The sequence below is a fragment of the Antennarius striatus genome, chromosome 7 (assembly GCF_040054535.1).
Source record: "Antennarius striatus isolate MH-2024 chromosome 7, ASM4005453v1, whole genome shotgun sequence".
Lineage (NCBI taxonomy): Eukaryota > Metazoa > Chordata > Actinopteri > Lophiiformes > Antennariidae > Antennarius > Antennarius striatus.
In genome coordinates, this window is record NC_090782.1 from 23493198 (window position 1) to 23517169 (window position 23972).

The 23972-nt window shown below is 48.3% G+C and overlaps 2 protein-coding genes and 1 non-coding gene across 3 annotated transcripts; 1 reads left to right on the top strand and 2 right to left on the bottom strand.

Annotated features, from left to right (window-relative positions):
• Positions 1 to 567: 567 nt before the first annotated feature.
• Positions 568 to 6738, bottom strand: depdc1a (DEP domain containing 1a). Its single transcript, XM_068319639.1, has 12 exons — positions 6568 to 6738; positions 5364 to 5629; positions 5119 to 5263; positions 4911 to 5032; positions 4645 to 4775; positions 4422 to 4469; positions 4094 to 4231; positions 2925 to 3848; positions 2221 to 2393; positions 1942 to 2118; positions 1646 to 1849; positions 568 to 1558 (listed from the first exon to the last, which is right to left on the bottom strand). Exons 1-12 carry the CDS (start codon positions 6613 to 6615, stop codon positions 1430 to 1432), a joined length of 2505 nt encoding a protein of 834 aa, XP_068175740.1. The 5' UTR covers positions 6616 to 6738; the 3' UTR covers positions 568 to 1429.
• A 1034-nt stretch (positions 6739 to 7772) lies between these two features.
• On the bottom strand, positions 7773 to 7844 carry trnah-gug (transfer RNA histidin (anticodon GUG)). The gene has a single exon. It is a non-coding gene; the product is annotated as a tRNA-His (tRNA).
• Positions 7845 to 8339: 495 nt separating this feature from the next.
• aspm (assembly factor for spindle microtubules) lies at positions 8340 to 23877 on the top strand. The gene is made up of 26 exons (XM_068320307.1): positions 8340 to 8701; positions 8882 to 9025; positions 9181 to 10573; positions 10659 to 10751; positions 10919 to 11020; positions 11106 to 11252; positions 11338 to 11580; positions 11666 to 11733; positions 11828 to 11969; positions 12512 to 12642; positions 12828 to 13003; positions 13535 to 13680; positions 13829 to 13914; positions 13999 to 14214; positions 14287 to 14491; positions 14601 to 14749; positions 14879 to 15007; positions 15825 to 16019; positions 16122 to 20732; positions 20892 to 21041; positions 21132 to 21323; positions 21573 to 21765; positions 21943 to 22097; positions 23085 to 23261; positions 23364 to 23536; positions 23633 to 23877. Exons 1-26 carry the CDS (start codon positions 8423 to 8425, stop codon positions 23733 to 23735), a joined length of 9798 nt encoding a protein of 3265 aa, XP_068176408.1. The 5' UTR covers positions 8340 to 8422; the 3' UTR covers positions 23736 to 23877.
• Positions 23878 to 23972: the final 95 nt, after the last annotated feature.

Genomic DNA, 23972 nt, shown 5'->3' on the forward strand with positions numbered 1-23972 from the left:
GTCAAACTCATAAAGCTCATTTTTTTAAAACGACGTGTGGTTTGCACATGGATGTGAAGGAAGAATCCTGTATAATTAGTTCCAGACAACCTCAACAACCTTTTTAAACTAGAAACTGACTCCATCGGCGTAGACTGGGGGAGGAGTTAATGAAAGTTAATGAGCTTTCAAGTTATTTTTATTACTTACATAAGTTCATTCTTGCATTGAGATTACAAGAATGAAGGGCAGTGAGTAAAAAAAGTGCTCCTATGTAAAGATTAACTTCAATACGGCTGATATTTTAACCTCTGTGTGGCTCACAGATAAGACTGAATTGAGTGTGGCCGATGGATTGGCAAAACCCATTTAAAAATGAGTGAATCTGAACATTTTCGACTTTACTTCATCAGATTTAATGCAGAGATGTTGATAAGTTCATCCTCTGTGGTTATTATCATTTGTTTTGGACTGTAGTCGTTACGCTTTTAGCGATGCTAGCTAACATTTGATCTGTTTAGGTGGAACACAGCTAGCTCCTGAGCGATAAGAAGCACACATCAGCACAAACACACATTAATAGCTGAATAGTTTTATTCCCAGGATTTTGCATAGTAAACAGTGTAAAGGAAGGGAACAACTGAGGGATGAACGATATTCACCTCTCTGTAAAAGACATTTAAACACCATCTGGTTTACAGGAAGGACAAACACATCAGGACAGAACTAATACTTCATATAAATAAAAGACAAGACAGGTAGACGGTTGTTTTGGGATGATATTTATGGGTTCTGTTTTGCACCTAAGACGACCAATAGCTGGTTAGCGTCACTGAAAAGAGATGAATGACAAGAACTCCACATCAAGCAGCAGCCAATGACCACTTCACTACCGGAGGAGACTTTAAACAGGTAGCAAACATTTACCCAAAATTATGACAAGTATTAGTGAAACTTTAAAGGAATTTGTGTTCAGTTTTAATATTAATAAACCAACTTTTTAATGAGTGGAATGTTTGCTTGCCATAAACAAAGTCTACCTCCGATGCAAATTTTACTTTAGTTTTCTGGCCCAAAAACAATGAGAAGTTTTTTTGTAAGATGAGGCGATGAATAAATTAATTGTGTGCGTAAAAAGAAGCATGTAAAACATCTTTGAAACAGAAAAATAACACACACAACTGAAAGCAACACACGACAATCTACGATATAAAATTACACAACCTATATAAAAACTTGACGTGACAACATGTCAAAGACGTACCGTTGCTCCTAAAGCCATCAATCATATAAATTAAGAAATCTATCATCTAATTTCTCCCTTCTGGACCACAAATGTCAGAATTGCTTAAAATTTCTCCCAAAATGCACTCTGAGGTTGTAAACACACGTCAATCACTGCAGACATAATGACTGTTACTTCTACAACGGTGACGTCACTCGGGTCGGTCTAGTTCCTGATGCCGAACGCTTTGGTCTTCCTGATGCTGAGGAGGGCGGGTTTAATCTTTGGTTTGTTGCTCTCCCGGTCGGAGGAAGGGAAGCGACTCCTGTAGATTTCTGGGTACTCCTTCTGAAACTAAAGCAGAACATCGATGACGTCACCAAAATAAAATCCCTCCCTCTAAACCAGACTTTATGGAACACCAACGCCCGACGGTTTTACCTGCTTCAGCTTCTTGCGTCGGTTCTTCTCGCTCATGTTCTGGTCTGTCAGCAGCACGTCCAGCAGCTCCTCCATGGCCTTCTGGGTGGACGCCATCCTTTGGTTTTCAAACTCGGCGCCGCTGATCTGCTGGCAGAAGGTGTGAATCGGCACCGGAACGCGAGCTGGATCTGCGTTGTCGTTTGAAACGCCGTCGATCGGGACCTGGGTGGGACGAGACAGAACAGAAGACGCGTCTGTGTGGATTCCCTGAATCCGATTGGACGCTGTGACGGTTGACAGGAGGGGGCGTGTACCTGTACTGAGCGGAGGTACTGTATGTGGTCGTTGATCGCGCCCAGCAGGTACTCTGGGACTGAGAGGATGCTCTGCTGGTGGTCCATCAGGAAGGACACCAGCCTGGTGGCTAACAGCTCGTCCAGGTCGCACTCCACGGCGCTGCCCAGGACGCAGCCGGAGAAGGTGTGAATCATCTGGAGGTGGTGGTGGGGGGGTGGAACCATGAAGACCAGACGGCAATACGCCAATGTGAAGAAGAAGAAGACGAAGAAGAAGAAACGGAGACGAGCTCTCACCAGCGTTCGAGTGCCGATGGCGGGGTGGAGGCGGGGCATGTCCACGTTCTGACTGATGCGCGACATCATCTTCATGAGGAGCTGCAGCTTCCTGCGGGACGCCGGGGGGAGGAGGAGGGTGCAGAGCTGCAGGGCCTCGACGGCCACACACTCGGACTGAGGCTGCAGGACGCCTACACACACACACACACACATTCACACACACGGGGGAAACGGCGGTGACGATGGCGTCTAAAAGCGTTAGCGTGACTCGTCCATCACCGCCGTAGATGAGCGGATTAATCAACTACAGCTATAAATGAGGTTAAAGTCGATGTGAACAAACCGTCTCTGTGCTGCTGTCAGCTAAACTAAAGCCATTAGCTAACAATCAGTCAAATTTTACCCAGCATCCCACAGGTCAGATCTTTACAGTGGTTGATCTGGAGTGATTGATCGCTGGAGGTAAATCTGACACATTAAGACGAACCAGACTTATAATGTGCTACACAACCTCAACATAAGTGTCGTTCCTTTTCGCGCTCCGTTAAAATTTACTTGAACTTTTGGAAATGTTAAACATTTGAGGCGTGGACACAGAGAAAACAGCTCCACCTCCGTGTCTGAGCTCCTTAGCAGCAGATGTTAGATGTTAGATGTTAGATGGAGTTAGTGAGACGGGATCGACATGCAGACACACAGACGGGGGAGGGGGAGGCTCTTACTGTGCTCAGATTTGGGTTGTGGGGGCTCAGAGTCGCCCGGCGGTGTGCGGACCGGCGGTCGAAACAACGAAGCGGGTCGACGGCGCTTTGACACGTCCAGAGAGCTGAGGCAGCGCCGCACCACGGGGGGCGCAGTGCGGATCCAAAGATTAGAGATACTGGAGGCGGGTCGGGGCCCCCCGGGGCCCCTCGTCACGCCAGACCTTCGTGCTTTGGTCACAGCAGAAGAAGAAGACGACGACGAAGACGACGGGTCGAAGGAAGTCAGCGATGGAGGATGAGAAGCTGGGGGGGAGCGCTGCTGCGTTGCAGAAGCGTTCACATTCAGGCAGCTGGTGGCTCGACTCATGATATCTTCCTCCCTGGTTTCCATGACGATGTCCAGACAGCTTCCCATGCTGCGTGGCCTCAAGGGGCGTGGCCTGTGTTTGAGGGACAGTCCCGTTCCAGAACCTACAGACGGTCTCTTCCAGGTTTTACCTCCTGGAGGTTTTTCAGAAACAACGGGGATCCGTTCGGATCCCGATTCCAGGTCAGCCGGGTTGAGGAGCGCCGGGATGTCACTCTGGCTCCTGTTGCTATGGACACAGGATGCCAGGCTGTCATTGGACAGGAACAGTTGCTGTCGGGTGAGGGGAGCCGAGTCGTCGAGGAAGGTTTCCAGCGAGCAGCTCCGGGTCTGATGCGTCAGAGGAGCGGCGGCGCTCAAGTTGTTGCCGCCGCATCGCGACTGCAGCTTCCCGCCGAGCACCTCCCTCATCGGGGACTCCGTCTCGTCGCACGCCCCCTGTCTGAGCAGCGACAGGAGGAGACACTCGGTGGAGCGGAAAAACGCCTTGGCTGGAGGCGGGGCTGAGGGGAGGTCGGCCTTCTTGCGTTTACCATGCTGGTGAGCGGTGGGCGCCGCGACGTACCCACTGAACACTGAGAGCAGAAGCAGAGACAGAGGCAGGAAGTGCAGGCAGGGTGTCAGTGCAAGCAGACAATGGAGGAGGAGGGGGGGAGAGGGTCGAGTTAGTTTAAACTTGCGCCGGTCAGAGACGACACAAAACAGGCATACGCATCGCTTTTAGGACTCCACAAACACAAAGGACAACAACAAAACCCTCTATTAGAGGTCAGAGGGCACCGTTAGAGGTCACAGACACGAGAAACAAGAGGACACCTACCCAGGACGTTGATAAAGAGTTCATACAGTTCGTAGGTGAGCAGTGGCTGTGGGAGGCCGTAGAAGTAGTCCGACACCGTTTTGAAGACGTCTCGCTCAAAGCCGGGGTAGGACGGCTGCGCCGTGTCGTACTTGGGCCCTAGAAATAAAACCACGGGTTAGTACGGCCCCCCCCAAGGATGGAGAAAGGTGGATTAGAAGCTCCGACATGTGCACAGATTTAACGTGATGTACGAAGAGTGCTGATTCCTGAGGACACGGAGCTCATTAAGCATTTGTAGGAAAGTTGTACACAGAAAATGCTGCGACGTTCCAGCCTCAGTACTCACAGTTGGCCAGACTCTTCATGGCAGACAGAACCCAGTGCGGAAGGTCATCTAGAAAGACGATCGACATGTTATACTGGTTGGGTGATTTTAACGCTAACGATATTTGAAGAGACAGAGCAGACATTAAGCTGAGAAGGAAAAATGCCCTCGGGCGGGCTGAACACAGGAGATAAAATTCAATCAGGATGCTTTTTGCAATATATTTTTAAAGAAATCATCCTACTGGTCTTGTCGTCCAGTGTGACCACGCCGTGCTTGTTGACTTTGGTCATATTATGGATGATGTTCTGCGGGTTTACACAACGTGGGTCCAGAACCTCGTCGAGAGAAGCCACATGCAGAATCTTCTGCAGACTGAAACACAAACGGTTAAACAATCAGATCAATACAACCAGGGTTTGTGACATATTTGTGATTCCGTTCTGATAATATAAGTCACGCTGGACTTTATTATGACACGACTATTCAGTTCAATGTGGATGTAAATACTGGGTCAGGGTCATGTCTCTCCAGATCTCCCGTTCATCCTCCGCCGTCAGCTCCCGTCGCTCCACCCGCTCTCCCACTGTCTGATTATCTCCTCCTGATTCAAGGGTGGGAGCCACATTCTCCTGAAAGGTACAACCAGAGGATGAACCATCACACGATGTGTTCATTTATTTCTTTATACACAACTTTTAAATCCAGTCTAACTGACCTGTGTCTCCCTGTCATGCTTCTTTGTTGCCTTAAACCTGAAGAAACCTTCCTTGTCCCTGAATGAAGGCCTTTTCTTGATGGAGTTCAGCGCTGAGACTGGAGCTGGACAGGGAATGGGCTTCAGAGGAGAGGTGGAAGGAAATCTGAGCAGAAAGAGAAGACATGGAGATGCAATTGAATAATTAACCTCATGACATTTTACTGATGATTCCAGAAAGTTATATTTCTCTAAAATCTGCCCACCTGTACAACATGTTGTTGTCCTCAAAATCTTCTGAGCCCCATCGACTCTTCACGTCTTCGATCACGTGGTTCTTCAGAAACTTCTTGAGGAGCTGCACCGTCTGCTGCCGGGTGACATCAGGGCCGAAGTTGCTGTTGCTACAGAGCAGCTGGTGAAGCCAATCCACGGCGGCAGAAGCAGTGAAGCAGGAGGAATAGTGGCGAAAGTTCTGGCGATGTTTCCTGACGGGCATACCAGCCCTGAACAGACGAGTGACTTCATTCCACTACAAGAAGACAAAAGGTTTAGCACAAGCCAACTTCTACGGTGACTTGATTTCATGCTCAGATTATGTGTACTGATGGATGTTGCTGACTGTAACAGAACCAGGACGAACTGGTTCTGTTGGTATATCTTTATTTTTCTTGCGCTGCCGAAGGGAAAATCTCCACAATGAATGCAAACAACAGACAGAACAAAGCAGCGCTGAACTCCTAAGTTAGGTCAAGGTCATTCATGGCCGATTTCAATATGTCAAAACTTATTGTATTGAGACTTTGAGTTGTTATTATTGTAAAAAAAACAACAGTTTTAGCTCTGGGCGTTTCTCTGAATCATCCAGGAGTCACAATCTTGATGATGCGCTTTAAGATTCTATCTCACATCCATACAAATAACAAAAAAACATGAAGTGTAAAGAATTTTTTCACCTTAAATCAGGATAAAAGCAACACAAAAACTTCAGCTTGTTGGAAATTCAATGACAGAATGGTTATTATTATTACTGTGAGTGGCTGAAAAAAGACCTTTTTGTGGCACCATGTCTCTGTGACAAATAAAGATCAAGTCCTAATTAAATACCTCCACTGTTTATCTCCAAACAGCAGCTTTGCTGAGACTGCAGCACAAAATATTTTAATAATACGCACTAAAAAACTACTAATAAACTCATATGATGCACTGAAAATGGAGCTAAAGGCACAGATTTTAAAACTAACAAATATTGAGGAAACGACATGCAAAGGAAACAAAACTACTCTTGTTGTGTAATTGAATGAAACAACTGTTGTTTTAGTTTATAACATTCCATAATGTCTGAAACCGCTCTGATAAAAGTTGTTTTATAACGTCAGATATTTATTTACGGCGCCGCCATTGAAGCTCCTTTGAGCTAGCTGTTAGCCTCCGGCTAGCATTCCAGATCAATACCCGGGGTAAACTCACCAGTTTGGTGGCTCGGTACGGTCCGGGCGTGATGACATGCGAACTCATGACCACCTGAACCGAAGCCGCGTCAAACAGAACAAACAAAAGGATCCATTACTGGGAAAATGCCGGGTCGTATGTTTGTCAGTTTGGGTTTTTTTTTCAATGGCAGCAGCGGACGAGTCGTTCTGCCCGACGGAACTCCGTCTGTTCAAAATTACGAGCCGTGCGCTTCTGGCACGGGATTGGACGAGGCGCGGGTCACGTGACCAAGCCGCCCGCGCAGGCGCTCTGGAATCAAAACAAAATACAGTAGAATGAGTGTTTCTGAGGCTCTGCGGTGGTGAAAGAGGGAACTGTTGTGTTCTCACGCAGAAGGAGATCTTTAACACAGCTTCTCGGTCTCCTTTTGTATAAGTGCTCAGTGAGGGCGGCTAAATACAGGCAAGACAAAGATGTGCTGAGGAGGATGGGTAACTCAAGTCACAGCTATAGAACTGCTAATACCTGCTAACAGGACACATTACAGTACTGTAAATCTTTCCTGACAGATAACACAGACAATTGTTTGACCTTTGAGGCTTTTTGTTAACGTGATTTATCACAACAGGATTAGAAAAATGTTTCCTATTAAGAGTAATGTGCAACTGAACAGAACAAATGTAATGTTTTTATAAATAGATACAGGGAATTTAACTAAACAGTGTTTTAAATAGTGGAACAGTAGATCAGGTTTTTCACTATAGTCGAATATTTTATTTATTTATTTATTTTATTTTTAAATTTATTTTTTATTTAACGTTTATTTTTATTATAATTATATTTTTATTTTTAATTATTTGTAATTTTATTTTACATTTAATTTTATTGAAAGTAAACATTTTAATATCACAACTGGTGTCAAAACTAGTTGGTGTCAATTTCCCACCTGAAGGTCAATTACATTTTTACTCATTAGCGCATAGTATAAGATGCAGTTTACTCTACAATTTACTTACTATATTATCGATCTATAGAACGTACAATTTAATGAGGATTTAACATTAGATGCAGTACATTACTCCCAAAACAGCAGAAAATACTGACAATGTAGTATTTATAATTTCGACGGTATCATTTCGGATGACGGATTGATTTATAGACTAAGTACAGTATTTTAGTGGTAATCATTAATTATGTGTAAAATGTAAAATGTAATCTCTTAAAACTGTCTTAACAAAAACTGCCGTGACCCGGATTCGAACCGGGGTTGCTGCGGCCACAACGCAGAGTACTAACCACTATACGATCACGGCGAGCTATCCGAGCGGTGACAACAATATCTTCCACGACTCATTATAAACGTAACCACCTGGTGACGACGTCAGATTTGGACGCCGGTATATTCATATCTCACATCCCACACTAACACGACGTGGTGACGCAAAGATCGTGTAGACATTTACGTCATCAATCAATATCAAAATATCGGGACAAGTATTTGTTTTAGACGAGATGTTGAACTGAACTTCTGGAATATTTAATTATTAAATGTTGTTCGAATTCTTGTGTTATTTTCACCTCAAGTGACATAGTTTAAAAATTACTGGGAGGATAAATTCATTATTTTCTCTAGTGTTGTCGCTGCTGTGACTTGTTTTGATAGGCGTGACTTACGAGGATTTAAAAAACCTCGCCGAGGTGTGATTGGTTGGTTGCAGCTCAATTGTCATTCAGTCCTCGCTTATGATTGGCTGGCGACGCGTACTGCCCGAATTTCAAACCAGAATGTAATTCGGTGTTGATGAACGTCGCATGTCTTTAACGTTTGCTAATATCGAAACATGTAGCTGTCTTTTAACGACTGTTTTTAATCGTTATTGAGTATTTAATCATGTCGGAACCGTTGGCGGTGACGCAGAGAGGATTTCTGGACTTCAGTCCGGTACGGAGAGACAAGGAGAACAACAAGGAGAACGACGTACCGGTGCTGAGTCTGATCCAGTTCTCCAGGGCTCCCTTCCTGACGTTCGGAGCCGTGAAACTGGGAACATCCAAGGCGGCACTTTTACGAATCGAGAACCCCACGGAGGACGCGGAAGCGGAGGTCACCGTGGAAAAGATCCCGTCGAGTAAAGGCTTTTCTGTGGACCGCAGGACGTTTACGATCGAGGTACGAGCCGGGCTAATGCTAACAGCTATCTAGCTAACAGCCTCCTCTGTGCAGCGCATCAACCATTAGCTGCTATGCTAACAATAAAAAAATAAACAAATTCTGGATTTTGATTTTGACTTTTTTTTTTTTTAATTGTTTATTTATTTATTTATTTATTTGGTGATTTGTGTGTGGCAGCCTGGAGGCTCGTTCGGTTTGACGGTAACCTGGACACCTGCTGAGGAGGGGGGCATCAGGGAGCTCCTCATCATCAGCGCCAATGGGGTCGTTAAGCATCAGGCTGTCATGCTTGGGAGAGCAGAAGCACCAAAGAAGAAGAAGGTAAATAACCTCAAAGGGATGCAGAGGAACGGGGGGGAAAAAAGTGATTAATCGATATTACTATAGTCAGATTGATTGATCTTGTTGTGCTTTGATTTCTGTTCTCGGATGGAGGGGGGAAATCATTTTGGATTAGTGTCTCCCTTGTGTTGCAGAAAAGCTTATGGGACACGATCAAAAACAAAAGAGAGGACGGAAAGGCGGCGGCGCCGCCCAGGAAGAAGAAAACGGACCAGCCTCTGAAGATGGCGAGCAATAAGACGTTCCAAGTGATCCGCAAGTCTCAATACAGACGTGACAAACCTCGCAGCCCGCTCTCCTCCGTCAATGAGGACAGAGCTGTTAGGAAGAGGTCCGTCTCCAGGACTGGTCCCCTTGACCTTTACCCCCTGAAACCAGAACAGATGAAGGTGTTGAAACCCACCCAGCGGTCTGTGATGTCGTCAGACCTGGACGGCGTTCATCACACTCGGAGGATTTCTCCTGACGACCTCCTGATCCCATCTGGGAAGCTGATGGACAGCGGCAACATGTCCGCCAGCCCCGCCAGCCTGATGGGGAAACCCGTTAGCAAAGATCTGGTCTCGGTTCTGAACGCCACACTGTCACCGATCGGAACGCCGGAGCGGTTCAAGAAGCTCATGCCTCACATTTACTCAGAGAGACCGCCTTCTGATGACGCCGATGGCGTCTCGCCCGGAGCGGAGGTTCCGTCTTTGAAAGATGCTCTGGCTCTCATCGACTCGGATCTCAACGCCAGCCCTGGAGACTCCAGCTCCAGCTGCGGCTTCTCCGATTCCCTGGAATCCAAGAGTGGCAATCGGGCCTTCAAGGCGTCGTCCGTCAGCCCACGGGGGTCCGAGCCCGGCGAGCCCAGACTGACGTTCTTCGTCAGTAAAAATGTTGTGACTGATGCTTTTGTTTGCAACGCCGACGAGGCAGGAAAGGTCAAAAAGGCGTCTTTTACCTCGGCTACGGTCACCAAAGGTAAAGCGCCCGACGCGGCCGACGGCTCCAGTGGGAGGAAAATCAAGAAGTCGAGGCGGAGGCTGTTAGAAAGAACGCTGGAGCTGTCGGAGGGCAGCAGTCAGAGTGAGTCTGGACCGGAAACGCCGAGGCTTCCTGTTATAGAACCAGGCATTGTGGGTCGCCAAGACCCCACGTGTGACGACACGGCCGCGCCCGTCACCTTCCCCCTACCTGTGGCTCCATCTCGCTTCTCATTCTCACCCATCTCCCCATCACCCGCCACCATCGCCATTACCTCCCCCACCCTCACCCCCTTCCCCCTGGGCTCGTCTTCCCCTCTACCCCCGACGTCGAACCCAGGCATCCACGAACCGCGTTCGCCTTCGTCTGCCCCCCTGTACGTCCAGGAAGAGTCGTTTCCCATCCACTTAGCAGTGAACAGCAAGAAGAGGAAGAGTGAGGAGTACCTGAAGAGGGACGGGGGGAAAGTGGAGGATGCTGGGAAAACCGCCTGCGCCAAAAGGAGCAGAGCAGCGGCCGCGAAGATAGTTCAGGAGAGGAGGCTCCAGACGAGAGCAGGTGATGCGTCATGTGATACGTTTACCTGTGTGTGCAATCTCTGCTCTGTCTCTGTATTTACCTTAAAAGCTTTCCCCACCTGTAGGATCGGTGCGCCCCACGCCGTCGCTGAAGAAGAAAGAACCGTCTGCGATTCCTGCTCAGGCGATCCAGCCACGCTCCAAACCCGCTGCTAGAGGTATTCCATCGATACGCAGCAGAACCTCCAGAGTCAAGTCGAATCCGTTCCGTCACTGAGCTCCATTTAAAACGACTGAATTCAATTTAATCCGTTTTTGCCTTTTGAAAAAGCTCCCAATCCCTAAATTATCTACCAGACACTCAGCATGTTTTCCTGACTCTCAGGCGTTCGTCCGGTGAAGTTGACCGGCGTTTCCTCTGGGAAGACTAAGAGAGTCGTCGCCGTGGCGCAGTCGAAGCTGACTTTCATCAAACCGGTCCAAACAGGTGGGCTACTGCCAGAGACGCTTCACCAAAGAGGAGTTTTGGTTTTCATTTCTCTTAACTTTCTCTTCACCTGGTTCTCCTCCAGCGATACCGCGACACCCGATGCCGTTCGCCGCCAAGAACATGTTCTACGACGAGAGGTGGGTGGAGAAGCAGGAGCGCGGTTTCACCTGGTGGATCAACTACGTCCTCACGCCCGACGACTTCAAGGTCAACACGGAGGTCGCTAAAGGTGAGACGAGTCAGGTGGGGGTGGGGGGGGAGTGAGGCGGGAGATCGTCCAAACAGCCTGAACACGCTTCTCTCGTCTGGTGTAGTCAACGCCGTGTCCATCGCGATGGGCGGCGGCGACGGCAAGTTCAGCGTGCCCAAAGCCCCCACCAGAGAGGAGATGTCGTTCAGCACCTACACGGCCCGACGCAAGCTGAACCGCCTGCGCCGCGCCGCCTGCCAGCTGTTCACGTCCGAGGCCATGGCGAAGGCCATCCAGAGGCTGGAGCTGGAGGTGGAGGCCAGGAGGCTGCTGATCCGGAAAGACCGCCATCTGTGGCGCGACATCGGTACGTACGGGTCGGCGCTTCGCTCCTCTCTGACTGGTTCGGCTGAAAATTAACTTATTTCCTGTTTTTTTTCTCCGTCTTTTAGGCGAACGCACCAAAGTCCTCAACTGGCTTCTTTCGTACAACCCGCTGTGGCTGCGCATCGGCCTGGAGGTATTCAGACCCGGTCGGATTCTTTTTTTTTTTTTTCTTTTCCAATCTGTGTCGGTTTCCTCTCCTTCCTAACGCCACGCCGCTCGCCTCTCAGACGATCTACGGGGAGTTGATCTCGCTGGAGAGCAACAGCGACGCTTTGGGTCTGGCCATGTTCATCCTCCAGCGGCTCCTCTGGAACCCGGACATCGCCGCCGAGTTCAGACATGCCAAAGTGCCTCACCTCTACAAAGACGGTACGTCCAGATGGTTAAAGATCCACCAACGCAGCAGGAAGCACCTGTGGGGGTCTGGATGGCATTACTGATCTAACAATGATATTGATCAGAATAATTCAGCGTGACCTGGAATTCAGAGCTGCACCTGATCGACGTTCGAAATTGATCGAAAATAAAGAGCAAGTCATCACACAAAACAATCGGCGGGGGCGGTTTTGCCCCAAATATTTACCAGCTGATCGATTAGGGAAGTGGTTGACGATTAATTTAACATTCTTACTTATTAATCAGCAGCTCTGCAGGAGTCACAGTCGGGCAAGGTTTGAAGCTAAATTTTAATTTCAGAACAAATGTCTTGACTTCCTCAGAAAACGAATCAATCCCATAATCCTTAAGGTGATTTCAGGCTTTCTGTTTGTCTCGTTTTTAAAGGAACAAATATTTTGGAATCTGTCAGGATTTCCTCCACCTATAAGAATTTTTAACCAATTTCTCCGGCAGGGATCAATAACTTTCTGATTCTGAAATGTTTTAACAGCTCCTTGTCTTTTCCTGGTCAGGCCACGAGGAGGCGCTGTCGCGCTTCACGCTGAAGAAACTGCTCCTGCTGGTGTGTTTCCTGGACAAAGCCAAAGAGTCGCGGCTGATCGAACACAACCCCTGTTTGTTCTGCCCGGACGCCGAGTTTAAGGTCGGTCGCTGTCTTCTGATGCCAGCGACAAAAATGTTTCTCACTGTTTATGAAGGGAACGGCCAGAGGTCAAAGGTCAAACACTGGAGGTTCTTGTAATAAAGAACTTTGGGTTCAATTTTAATCTATGAACACTTGTGTTGTGTTAACGCTGCTGTGCATCTCCTGTGGTTTTGCCCCCGCAGACGAGTAAAGACCTGCTCCTGGCCTTCTCCAGGGACTTCCTCAGCGGGGAGGGAATCCTCTCGCGGCACCTCGGCTACCTGGGGTTCCCCGTCTCTCACGTCCAGACGCCCCTGGACGAGTTCAACTTCGCCGTGAAGAATCTGGCAGTGGATTTAAAATGCGGCATACGTCTAGTGTGAGTGAGACGTCGTGAGGTTTAACGCCGTGCCGTTTTATATCCCTGCTGGTGTATTCTCGTTTCTGAGAGGTTAAGTCGTCACGGGTCTCTGGTTTTTGAGAGGATTATGTATAAAAGTTGTCGCAGAAATTTGATGATTAGGAAAGATATAAATTTTGGGGTCAAATATACTCCAGAAGAGACGCTAACGCTTTTCTGGTTAGACATCAGAGATCTTGCAGAGATGCGTCTTTGTGGAATCATTAAGGTTGGGCTGACACGCCGTAAAAAGTTCTATAGCAACTCGTTTGTTTTACATATATATACTGTATATATGCTTGAAAATGATAACAATACAGAATATTGTTATTTAAAAACCTTCTTTACAGTCCTGATGTAACGATAATTTAACAGCATAATGTTGACAGATTAAAAAGCGACACATCTTTTAATAAAATAATACGGTTCAATGTTGGGACAGGGATGTGAAATCAACAGATTATCTTCAGTGAACAACACGTAAAGGAAGTGATTAACGTTCGTTTGCAGACGTGTGATGGAGCTCCTCGTCCAGGACTGGAGTCTGTCGTCTAAGCTCCGCCTCCCGGCCATCAGCCGCCTGCAGAAGGTTCACAATGTCGACATCGCTCTGCAGGTGCTCAGGAGCAAAGGGGTCGACCTGAAGGATGAGCACGGTAATTCAGATCAGAGCGAACAGTTGCAGACACCCCCCCTACACACACACACACACACACACACACACACACACACACACACACACACACACACACACACACACACAAAACCCTGGAATGGTTTCAGAGACGTTTTTTCCAATTTCAGGCTCCGCCATTGATTCCAGAGACGTGGTGGACGGACACAGAGAGAAAACACTGAGCCTCTTGTGGAAAATCATCTTTGCGTTCCACGTACGTACGAATGGACCCGCTCGCTCGACGTTTCCTCTCATCGACGCCGTGGTGCAGAGGTTTGAGGCGTTTTCGTCTCTGCAGGTGGAGGTGATTCTGGACGAGCACCAGCTGAGGGAGGAGATCAGCTTCCTGCAGACCACCCTGAGGACCAAACGGCGGCTGGCGGCGCTGAAGGCTGATCAGGGATGGCAGTCCGGCGGCGCCGCGGCGACAAGGACACCGTACGAACACGGCAGCGCCAAAGTGGCACTGCTGATGGAGTGGGTCCGAGCCGTCAGCGACTTCTACAGCCTGAAGGTGGGTTTATTTTTTATTTTCAGCTCACAAACGAATCACGTATGGTTCAAATGATCTGGTCCGACTGTGCAGGTGGAGAACTTCACAGTGGCGTTCTCGGACGGCCGCGTCCTCTGCTGCCTCATCCACCGCTACCACCCCAGCCTCCTGCCGGAGGGGGCCGTCAGCCACAGCACCACCCAGACGGTGGAGTGCTCTCCGAGGGGCCGCCTGGAGCTCAGCTGCTCTGCCAGCGACTCGGACGGCTCCTTCGACTCCGGTCCGACAGGCGTGAACGGTACCTGTCAGCCGGGTTCCAGTAGACGTTTATTAAGTGTGGAAAAGTTGGAATTTAGGAAGTCTGAGGCACGAAGGGATCGTATTCATGTTTTGATGGTTGTTTTCAGGCCCGTTTTCTCCATCAGTGGAATTTAAAGAGTTGCTGGAGAACGAGAAGAACAACTTCAGGCTGATTAACACCGCCGTGTCCTTCCTGGGCGGCGTCCCAGCCATGATCAACCCAGCTGACATGTCCAACACCATCCCCAATGAGAAGGTGCGACCGCACCAGAATCAAATGCACATCGATTGTTACGGAATTCAGACATCCAGACATTCATTCCAGAACGACCTCTAGACGTCTGAAACACCCCCCCCCCTCTCATTCACACCGCTTCCTTCCCAGGTCGTCCTGTCGTACCTGTCCTTCCTGTGCGCTCGTCTTCTCGACCTCCGGAATGAAACCAGAGCAGCTCGGGTCATCCAGGACGCCTGGAGGAAATACAAGTTGAAGAAGGATCTGCAAACGTACCAGGTGGGTTTCATGTCGGCTGGACTTCGGGGAGGGGGGGTTTCTATCAATGGAACCAGTTTGGTTCCTGTTGGTTCAGGTCAGTTCATTCGATCAGGGTTGGACTAAAGTTTGCATGATAGATTGAAGAATCCACCAGTGTGTTCTGTGCTCTGGTCTTATCAGCATAAGTTGTTCTTATTTTTAAGATATTTGATCTTTGATTTTCAACAACTTTTTCAAAATGATGGAAAAAATCTGCAATAACAAGAACGCGACTTCACCTGTTAGAGAAAATAAAATCTAGATCCTGATTGCTTCATTCTTACATCTTCGTTTAACCCTGGTATTTTTAAAGCATGCACCAATAATTCAATTTGGTGGTTTGTAAGATTTTAAACAGTTTTTTTTTGTAAATGTTCCTAAATGATTTATTTAATTAGCATATGCATTCTAACACATGAACTTATTCCTTCCTTTGAATAAATAATGCTTGCAGTGCATATGTCGCAAACCTTTTAGATATAAATGAGGTCTAAGTGCATTAAGTTTATGGAAACTGAAAAAAAGATCCTCAACAATGATTTTTTTATATTTAACAATTACATTTTAAGTAAGAAAAAAATTGTGTAATGTATAAATTCTGTTGGAATTACATGTTTACACATTGAAAAAGAAAGACGCTCTATTTCATTTAAAGTTTTGACACTAACCGCTGTTCTAGACCTCAAGGAAGAGGTTAGACATGGAATGGTTCCATTGTATTCTAGATGAATCAAACCAAAATCTAAAATTAACTAACAGTAGTACATAAATGATGTTCCTTTTTCTTTGGTTACAGGAAAGAAACTCAGCTGCTGTGAAAATCCAGTTACTTGTGAGAACTTTCCTCCAGAGGCGTCGAGCTGAGAGGCAGAATCGAGCTGCCGTTCTCATCCAGTCAGTCTGGAGGGGGTTCGCGACCCGGAACCGGCTGAGGCTGGAGAAACGAGCTCAACTTCTGGCTCTGCAGCACAAAGCGGCCGCTGTCATCCAGGTCAGTGCCGGAGGAGTGTACGAGAACCAAACATACAGGACCAGGGTTCCCGACTGGATGCCTTAAAACTTGTGTTTGAAGCTCCTCATTTTGTCCCTGCAGGCTCAATGGAGGATGTTTTCAGCCGTGAAGGCTTATAAACGCCTCAATCACTACGTCATAGTTGTCCAAGCACAATGGCGAATGAGGAGGGCGGCTTCTGCTTATGGAAGAATCTACTGGGCGACAACGGTCATTCAGAAATACTGGCGAGCGTCGGTTCTTGCAAGAGAAGAGAGGAAACATTATCTCTGCCTTAGAAATGCAGCGGTTCAAACGCAAAGAAGATACAGGAGATGGAAAACCCAGAAAATGGAGACAGAAAACGGCGCCGCCAGAGTCATACAAGCTGCATTTAAGAAATGGTGCGAGGCAAAACTGGCAAAAAGACGCGCTGCTGCCGTCAGGATTCAGTCCTGGTACAGAAGGCACAGGTGTTGTTACCAATACAGGACGCTGAAACGAAGCGCGGTGCTCATTCAAGCTCGATGCAGAGGTCACGCGCAGAGACGCCGCTTTCAGGCGCTGAAGCTGCAGCACCGCTCGGCGGTCGTCATCCAGAGCGCCTTCAGAGGCCACGCTGTCAGAAAACAGGTGGCCGAGATCAGGTGCGCCGCCGTCATCATCCAGCGTTGGTTCAGGGCCTCTGTGGAAAGGCAAGCGTTTGTTAGGATGCGGTGCGCCGCCATCGCCATACAGGCGGCTTATCGCGGAAAAGTTTCTCGGGAATCCCTGAAAATGCAGCACAAAGCAGCGACGGCGATTCAGGCAGCTTTTAGGAAGCGCGCCGCCCAAACGCGCTACCGGCTCCTGCGAGAAGCCGCTGTTGTTATACAGCGAAAGTACAAAGCCACGATTTTGGCACGCTCGACCAAGAAGGATTACGATGCTCTTCGGTATGCCGCGCTCACCGTGCAAGCTAACTGGAGAGGCAGAGCTGTCAGGAGGAGAATGGGAACGTGGCATCGCTGTGCTACGCTAATACAGGCTAACTACCGTCGGCACAAAGCGCAATCAGAATACAGGTCGAAAAAGGCGGCAGCTGAAGTCATTCAGCGGCGCTTCAGGGCTCGCATGGTCGGAAATGACACGAGGAAAGCCTACCTGCGCGTCAGAGCGGCCTGCGTTACCGTCCAGGCCGGATTCAGAGGAATGAGGGTTCGGACTGAGCTCAAGAAAAAGCACCAGGCAGCAACGATCATTCAGGCTTCAGTTCGAATGTTTTTATGTAAGAATAAATACGTTCTCCTCCAAAGCGCAGCCGTTATCATCCAAAGCAGATACAGAGCTCTGGTGGCTTGTAGGGCATGTCAAAACAAATACAGGAGGGTAAAGCAGGCCGCCATGACGTTACAATCTGCCTACCGGGGCTTCAGAGTGAGAAGAGAGCTACAGAGGAGGCACAGAGCTGCCCGAGCAATCCAAGCACAATTTAGGATGCACAGAATTCAAGTAGCTTACCTGGCCACCAAGTGTGCTGCCATCATAATTCAGGAACGCTACAGGGCCAAAATGCTCCGGGGTAAAGACTGGCGGCGGTACCGAGATATGAAATCCGCCGCTGTCGTCATCCAGGCGGCATATCGTGGCCACAGGGCCAGGAGGATGATGGGAGATATGCACCGAGCAGCTGCAATCATTCAGAGAAAATTCCTTGCCATTCGGGATAGGAAAAGGTTCCTCGCTATCAAGGCTGCAGCTTCGGTTTGTCAGCAAAGGTACCGACGAGGTATACTGGCAAGAAAGGACCGCTCAGACTACCTGTCAAAGCGTAGGGCCATCATTCGCCTGCAGGCGGCCTACAGGGGTTGTAAAATCAGGAAGCAGTTGCATACCCAGCACGCAGCAGCTGTTAGAATACAGTCTCACTTCCGAAAATACCGCGATAGAAAGAACTTTAAGAAGCTCCACTGGGCTGCAAGAGTATTGCAAGCCCGTTACAGGGCTACGAAGAAAATGAGAGAGGAGATGCAAAGTCTGACTGTTAAAAGAAACGCTGCTGTCGTCTTACAGGCTGCCTTCCGTGGAATGAAATCCAGACAAATCATCAGGCAAAAGCATCAGGCAGCCAGTGTTGTCCAGAGAGCTTACAGGACTCATTGCCAACACAAGGAGTTCCTCACTTTGAAGTCGTTAGTCCTCACCGTCCAGAGGAGGTATCGGGCTACGGTGGCAGCAAAGGAACAAATGCGAGAATACCAAACACTTCGTAAGGCAGCAGTCCTCCTCCAGGCAGTGTACCGAGGCCAGCAGGCCAGGAAGGAAGTCTGTGTCTGGAATCAAGCTGCTACCATCATCCAGTCTGCATTCAGGAGACACAGAGAGGAGGTGAAGTTCCAGGCCATGCGTCTGTCCGCCATCATTATCCAGAGACGCTACCGCTCGTGTCTGCTTCAGAGGCAAGAGAGGAAGAAGTTCCTGGAAATCAGACATTCGGCCGTCGTCCTTCAGGCGGCTTTCAGAGGGCTTTGTGTGCGACACAACATCGCCAAGATGCACAAAGCAGCTACGGTTATTCAAGCATATTTTAAGAGGTACCAACAGCAGACAGTCTTCAGGAAGCAACGCTGGGCAGTCCGCATCTTACAGCAGAGGTTTAGAGCCAACAGGGAAAGAAACGTTGAGGTGAAACATTACCAAGATGTGAGGACGGCAGTCATCAACCTGCAGGCTGCCTTCCGTGGAATGAAATCCAGAAGATTGATTAAACAAAGGCATTGGGCAGCCAGTGTTGTCCAGAGAGCTTACAGGACGCGTTGCCTACGCAAGAAGTTCCTCACCTTGAAGTCGTCAGTCCTCACCGTCCAGAGGAGGTATCGGGCTACGGTGGCAGCAAAGGAACAAATGCGAGAATACCAAACACTTCGTAAGGCAGCAGTCCTCCTCCAGGCAGCGTACCGAGGCCAGCAGGTCAGGAAGGAAGTCCGTGTCTGGAATCAAGCTGCTACCGTCATCCAATCTGCATTCAGAAGACACAGAGAGGAGGTGAAGTTCCAGGCCATGCGTCTGTCCGCCATCATTATCCAGAGACGCTACCGCTCGTGTCTGCTTCAGAGGCAAGAGAGGAAAAAGTTCCTGGAAATCAGACATTCGGCCGTCGTCCTTCAGGCGGCTTTCAGAGGTCTTTGTGTGCGACACAACATCGCCAAGATGCACAAAGCAGCTACGGTTATTCAAGCATATTTTAAGAGGTACCAACAGCAGGCAGTCTTCAGGAAGCAACGCTGGGCAGTCTGCGTCTTACAGCAGAGGTTTAGAGCCAACAGGGAAAGAAACATTGAGGTGAAACATTACCAAGATGTGAGGACGGCAGTCATCAACCTGCAGGCTGCCTTCCGTGGAATGAAATCCAGACGAATCATCAGGCAAAAGCATCAGGCAGCCAGTGTTGTCCAGAGGGCTTACAGGACTCATTGCCTACATAAAGAGTTCCTCACCTTGAAGTCGTCAGTCCTCACCGTCCAGAGGAGGTATCGGGCTACGGTGGCAGCAAAGGAACAAATGCGAGAATATGAAACACTTCGTAAGGCAGCAGTCCTCCTCCAGGCAGTGTACCGAGGCCAGCAGGCCAGGAAGGAAGTCTGTGTCTGGAATCAAGCTGCTACCATCATCCAGTCTGCCTTCAGGAGACACAGAGAGGAGGTGAAGTTCCAGGCCATGCGTCTGTCCGCCATCATTATCCAGAGACGCTACCGCTCGTGTCTGCTTCAGAGGCAAGAGAGGAAGAAGTTCCTGGAAATCAGACGTTCGGCCGTCGTCCTTCAGGCGGCTTTCAGAGGTCTTTGTGTGCGACACAACATCGCCAAGATGCACAAAGCAGCTACCGTCATTCAAGCAAATTTCAAGAGGTACCAACAGCAGACAGTCTTCAGGAGGCAACGCTGGGCAGTCCGCATCTTACAGCAGAGGTTTAGAGCCAACATGCAAAGAAACGTTGAGGTGAAACATTACCAAGATGTGAGGACGGCAGTCATCAACCTGCAGGCTGCCTTCCGTGGAATGAAATCCAGAAGATTGATTAAACAAAGGCATTGGGCAGCCAGTGTTGTCCAGAGAGCTTACAGGACGCGTTGCCTACGCAAGAAGTTCCTCACCTTGAAGTCGTCAGTCCTCACCGTCCAGAGGAGGTATCGGGCTACGGTGGCAGCAAAGGAACAAATGCGAGAATACCAAAAACGTCGTAAGGCGGCAGTCCTCCTCCAGGCAGTGTACCGAGGCCAGCAGGCCAGGAAGGAAGTCCGTGTCTGGAATCAAGCTGCTACCGTCATCCAGTCTGCATTCAGGAGACACAGAGAGGAGGTGAAGTTCCAGGCCATGCGTCTGTCCGCCATCATTATCCAGAGACGCTACCGCTCGTGTCTGCTTCAGAGGCAAGAGAGGAAGAAGTTCCTGGAAATCAGACGTTCGGCCGTCGTTCTTCAGGCAGCACTTAGAGGCTGGTTGGTCAGGAGGGACATCAGATGTCAGAATCAAGCAGCCGTTGTGATCCAGTCATACTGGAGGTGCTCAGTGCAGAGGCAGATCTTCGAAAGGAAGAGGGAGGCAGCTGTGAAACTTCAGCGGTGGGTCCGGGCAGTGCAGCGTCGTCGGTTGGAGAGGAGTAACTACATCCGAATGAGAAGAGCAGCGATCACACTCCAGACACACTACCGAGCGTGGATTGCAAGGCGAAAGGTAAAGTGTTCGATATTCTTCCCAACTCTGTTAGACTTCAAAAATTGCATTTGTTTTTCTTACAGATCTTTAGCAATCAGTTAAGTCGGGTATTTGTAACAAGAAATGCAATAATTATTGTAGGCTAAACAAAACAAATCTGCACTCCTTTGTTTTCAGGCACTAGAGGCAGCCAAGGCAGAGCGAAGGCTCCGGTTTGCTTCGGCGGTCTTCCACCATGTCAGCGCCATAAAGATCCAAAGAGCTCTGAGAGCCCACTGGGCTCTGGAGTCAGCCAGAAGACAAATCCATTGTGTCGTCACTATACAGGTTCAGTCGAGTGTCATTTTTCTGATAAATGTATCAGTGAAGATTCAAGTACATTTCTTAAAAGGGTTTCCCCTTTTTTTTTTTTTGTAGCGTTGGGTGAGATCGATGCAGCAGAGGAAACGTTACCTGGAGGACAGACGGAAGGTAGTCCTCGCCCAGAGAGCGGTGAGGCGCTGGTTGGCCTGTCGCCACAAAGCCGCATCCGTCATCCAGAAGACCATCCGGAAATTCCTTCTCCTGAGGCGACAGAGGAGAGTCGAACAAGGCATCCTCAAAGCCCAGGTGGGACGATCGGTGTGCGTTCTTAATTTCCCTTCAGGGATTATAACAGTGTATTAAATTAAAATTAAATTAAAATTTGCTCCGATGTTTTGAGTTTAAGTCAGGAATCCGAAGTCTTCGCGGAATGAAAGCAGGACGTGACTGTTTCATTCACGCATTGATTAACAAGCTGGAAAAATTATTTGCCTTCCGTCATAAAGGGCGATCTCCAATGATCACCAGCTAATGCTAACGCTGCCCTCCATCCAGGCCTTGTGGAGAGGATACCGCTCCCGTCAGTTAAATGACAACCCTAAAGTGGTGAAGCTGAGGCATCGCCTCCTCAAAGTCTCGGCCGCCGTCCGAGAGGAGGACAAGCTGCGCAACAAGACCTCCTCTGCCCTGGAGTTCCTCCTACGATACAAACACTTCTCCTACATCCTCGAGGCCCTGAAGAACCTGGGTAAGACTTCTTTGTTTGCACACAATGGGGGTCAGGTTGGGTGTCCTGCAGGGGGTATGCAAGGCGAGCTATTTTTAAGTGGTTGCATCGACCGACACCACCTGTTAGCGTGTTTTCAGCCATGTGGGGAAGGAAAACTACCAAAACTTCAATGGCGTGTTGGTTTTGGTTACTCAGAAACTGCCACCAGGCTGTCCCCGGAGTGCTGCGAGCGTCTGGTGGAGAGCGGCGCCATTGACGTCATCTTCACACTCATCCGCTGTTGCAACAGGAGCGTCCCCTGCATGGACGTCATCACGTTCTCCATCCAGATCCTCCTGAACCTCTCCAAGGTACGAACTCAAGACTGGTTTGAATGGAAATGTCAAGCTCTTCCCTTTACAACCGTGTTACTTTCCAAGTTTGTGTGACTACCGTTGCTGATGATCACTTTAATAGTCTGACAAAAGAGTAAACTTCACGTTTTAATACCAGTGAGATTAGCTGAGATTGGTGTTTCTTCACCTGCTCTGCACTCAGATTTGTTCTTTAAAACCCATTTTTAAATATATGCATCAAAATCCCACCTGGATATTGCTTTGTTTGAATGTAAAAATTTCAGAAGAAACGTCACCATCAACATCGTCACGGATGTTTTGATCACCCTAGTTTGGCAAAATTAATTTAAAAACCTCCAAAACTACAGAAAACCAATCGGAATCTACAACCGCTAGAGAAGCCCAACTTCTGTACTTTCAGGAACCGTGAGATTTTTCCAATAGCACGTCTCGTTCAAGTGTTACAATAGTGACCGTGAAGGTCAATGGTCCAGGTCCAGGTTCAGTTCCTGTTCTGCTGTGTCGCTGAGGTTACCAGACTATGAAAGTCAAGATGGAGCAAATGCATCAAACGTATTCATTAGAGTAAAAAAAGAGACCACCTAGTATGTAGTCCAGGTGAAACTGTTCAGTTAGAAATAAACAACCGTTGATCTGAATACTGACACTGACATAAGTCCTTCAGTACCTCATCCTCACCACTAGATGGCAAATTTATTGCGTTCTAAGGGATTCTCAAATGCTTCTGTCAGAAGGAGCAGGTGTTTGACATTATTCTTACCTTTCACTTCATTTGTTTAGAAGTTTCATTCATTTGTCATTCAATGTTTGTCTCTATAGATTTTTCCCTTTGTGGACTTTGGAAGCGAATAGAGCAAGTAACAGTTGCTAGCAAGGCTAAAATGTACAAAATCATTCCTCTCTTTAAGCTTTCGTGTTCTCACATCGATGCAAAAATGACTTCATTAAAAAGGTCATTTTAGTTTCTCTTTGTTTCCTCAGTACCACAAAACCACCGCGGCTGTGTACTCGGTGGAGAACTCTGTGGAGACGCTGCTGGACCTGCTGCAGCGTTACCGGGAGAAGGCGGGGGATAAAGTGGCGGATAAGGGCGGCAGCATCTTCACCAAGACCTGCTTCCTCCTCGCTCTCCTCCTGCAAGACAAGCACCGAGCCGTGGTCGGTACAAAGTCCTACGTACAGATCTGTGGAAAGTCTACATTTCACAAACATCCAATGAAGTCCTGCAAAAAGTAATTCAAGGTTTTGAAATGTTTTTAGGAGGTGATGAAGCTACCCAAGGTCTTGGATAGGATAAGCAGCATTTATCGCCTCACCGCTCGCAAACACAAGATGGATGCCGAGAGGACGGTCATCAAACAGAAGATGAACGCGTCGGTCAACGGGAGCTTCTTCATTCAGGCCACGCCTCGTAAATCCCGCCCCCCACCCAAGTATGCGTAAACAGACACACGTGCAACACAGAGTGTGTCACATTTAGTGTGTGTGTGTGTGTTGGCGGTAATTGACGTTCTGTTTTTGTTTTCCAGGTTTGCACCTGATTGGGTTCTCAGGAAGGACAAGCTGAAGGACGTCGTCGACCCCCTGAGGGCCATTCAGATGGTGGCAAACACGCTGTCCATCGTTCTGTAAATACGCTTTTAGAACCTGATTTCCTGTTACCCTTTGCTGTTGAGAAAACATTTTTATGTATTAAAAAAGTTTTTTTTTTCCCAACAATGCATTTCCATTTTTCATGTTTCACATTAAAAATGAATGTGTTTCTTAAACCACGGCTGGATTCATGTTGTCTCGTTTGTGTTGACGTTAATTAGTCTTTCAAAGGGAACCGTTGTGGTTGCTTTCTTAGCCGTCTCCAAGGTTTTGGAC